Source organism: Aspergillus glaucus, assembly GCF_001890805.1.
Source record: "Aspergillus glaucus CBS 516.65 unplaced genomic scaffold ASPGLscaffold_65, whole genome shotgun sequence".
NCBI lineage: Eukaryota > Fungi > Ascomycota > Eurotiomycetes > Eurotiales > Aspergillaceae > Aspergillus > Aspergillus glaucus.
The window spans coordinates 1-2,581 of record NW_019170517.1 but is presented as its reverse complement, the minus strand read 5'-3'; the positions used below and the strand labels follow the sequence as shown (position 1 = coordinate 2,581).

Here is a 2,581-nt window from a genome sequence, read left to right as displayed (position 1 = left end):
AAAAAAAAAAAAAAAGTAGGATGGCCTCGATCCATCAAATACTTCCGCAAAGCCGTATGTGCGAAACCAACCAGATTCCCTTGACGGGAGCAGCCGAGAAAGATCGGTAATCATTGTCGCCTTTCAGGAGAAAGGACCAAGGGAGGGAATGAGAAGGAGAAAAAGAAAAGCCCGTGAAACAACAGAATCGAGAAGGTAAGGTCGACAAGTTGAAAGACACGACATGGCCCGCGAGATCACGTTAGAAGTACAGAAAATCGGCGCTTGCGTTCAACCTGATCAAAAGAGAGAAAGAAAAATAAGTCGAGAATAACTTTGATGATAACCGACACTTTGTACATGAACACGAGTATCACCTACTGCAGCATAATGCTTTCATCACTTTCTGCACGAAAGTGGGCTGCGGCTCACTCTTTGCCTGAGTACCCTGTGCCGGTTGAGGGCTCATGGGTTGATTAGCCGGGCTGCCCATCCGGCCCGGGATGTTGGGGTTCGAGTTCTGGAACTGCGCCTGAGTCGACGCTGTTGGTGCTGTAGTGTCCATCCCCGCGCTTTGGCGTTTCGGTGGCATGCCGCTTGAGGCGCTTGGTCGCTCGCGCGTCTTCCCAGCTCCGGGTTTGGCCGGAGATGGGGGCGGGGGCTGCGCGGCGTTTAAACGGTCTGCCGTCACGCCAGGTCGCTGGCTTGCACGATACTGTTGCGCGTGGAGGTCTCGACCAGACGTATTGGGGAGGTTCTGCTGCAGGTGTTGTTGGGACGAATACGACTTGTATTCCCACCCACGGCCGTTGTTGAGCTTCATCCAATCATATTCGCCATCTTCGACCTCCCCAGCGTTCTTAAGAGCCTGCGACAACAGATCCCTTAAGTAGTCGTAATCCGGGGTGTCTTCGAAACCAAGGTTGCGGACATAAGTCAGGTACTTTGTGAATTCTTCTATGCCTAGTTGATTAGTGCTGGTCTGCGGACGAAGGTAACTTCTATAATCGAGGAATCGGGGTTTAAAAGTACCTGGGTATCCTTCACAGAGATCTTTGATGGCGGTGGTTTGCTTCTTCTCGCCGATCTTCTCATACTTTTGCTTGTTGGTCGCGGCCTTCAGACCCTGCCATGGAAGACCGCCGCGCAGGAAGTAGAGGAAAACATGGCCCAGAGCCTCCAAGTCGTCACGCCGCGATTGCTCACGGCCCAGATGAGTGTTGATACTCATGTAACGTGCTGTACCGGACAGCGACTTGCGTTCGCGATAGGGGATATGTTGCTTTGTTTTGGGATCTCTGTACTGCTTGGCCATACCGAAGTCGACGACATGGATGACATTGGCGGCCTTGCTGTTCGGGCGACCGATGAGGAAGTTGTCCGGCTTGATGTCACGGTAGATCATGTTCTTCTCGTGGATCGTTTGGACTCGCGAGAGCTACAGAGGCAATGTTAGCCTGCGAGTCAACCAACTATACAAAGAGAAACGCACCATCTGCTTGGCCACCATGACCACAGTCTTGACAGAGAATCGCCGATTGCAATGGTCGAACAGATCCTCGAGACTGGGACCCAGAAGGTCGATCACCAAGATGTTATGTAAACCTTCCTGGCCGAAGTAATAAACGTTGGGGATGCCAGCTGCCAGAATTAGACTCGTTTTCTAATCAAGGGACTTCAAACTTACGGCATCCGACCAGGATCTTATACGTCCGATATTCATCCCGGAGTTGTGGTGCATCACTTTTCCTAGGTTCCTGTTCAAGCGGTAAGCATCGTAGCCTATTGGGGACGGCGTATGTGAAGACCGCGACGTACAAATTTGATAGCCACCTGCTGGTTATTCAGGAGATTCGTTCCCTCGAAGATGACACCAAACGACCCTTCACCAATCTTCTTTCCCACTCTGTAGTGGACACCCACTACGTTGGATGACGAAGACGACATTGCGAGCAGCGAAGCGACCGGACGATTCCAGACAAACCCAGGGTACGACGAACTCGATCGACGGGATTATTACACGCGCGGGATGGATTGACTGCGAAATCGAAAAGTGTCAGCAAAACGAAACGTCGATGGAACGATGGTCGTTCGAGCGCGGGTAAGAGTGGGAGTGAGAACTGAGGATAACCGGAATACTCACATGGATACCGGAACGTTGGTCTCTCGACACGGTTTGTTCTAACCCGGTTTTCCCCTTTTCTTCAATCGAACCGAGCCTGAAAGGCCGTTGAGATCGTACAAAACGGCGACCGGGCAACAATGGAGAACAAAGGGTGATCGAGCTGAAGTGAGGAAGATGACTTAATCCGTTCTTTGGAGGGAGAGGAAGTTGACAGGGACGGGTACGGGAACGGAGTAGGCGGACGCGAAAGAATCGCCTGGTTGGTTGAAGGGACAATGGAAGGATTCAAGGAAACCCGACACACCACCCAGTACGGAGACTTTTGAAGGAGGAGAAGGGGGGAAAGAAGGAAGAGGTAAGGCAATTGAAAAAAAAAAGGGCTAAAAAAAAAAAAGAAAAGCGTCCAAGCCTCTTCTTCCGGGACTAACCAACTGCGTGGCAGTACGATAAGGCGCACTGGGCAGTTGATTGATGTGC

The 2,581-nt window shown here is 51.5% G+C and overlaps 1 protein-coding gene across 1 annotated transcript; it reads right to left on the bottom strand.

Annotated features, from left to right (window-relative positions):
• Positions 1 to 352: 352 nt before the first annotated feature.
• Positions 353 to 1,926, bottom strand: ASPGLDRAFT_138957 (casein kinase I; the record flags this gene model as incomplete). The annotated part of the gene is made up of 5 exons (XM_022541663.1): positions 353 to 936; positions 1,012 to 1,417; positions 1,472 to 1,620; positions 1,667 to 1,736; positions 1,798 to 1,926. The coding sequence occupies 5 exons, from the start codon at positions 1,924 to 1,926 to the stop codon at positions 353 to 355; spliced, it is 1,338 nt and encodes a 445-aa protein (XP_022395119.1).
• Between the last annotated feature and the right edge of the window lie 655 nt (positions 1,927 to 2,581).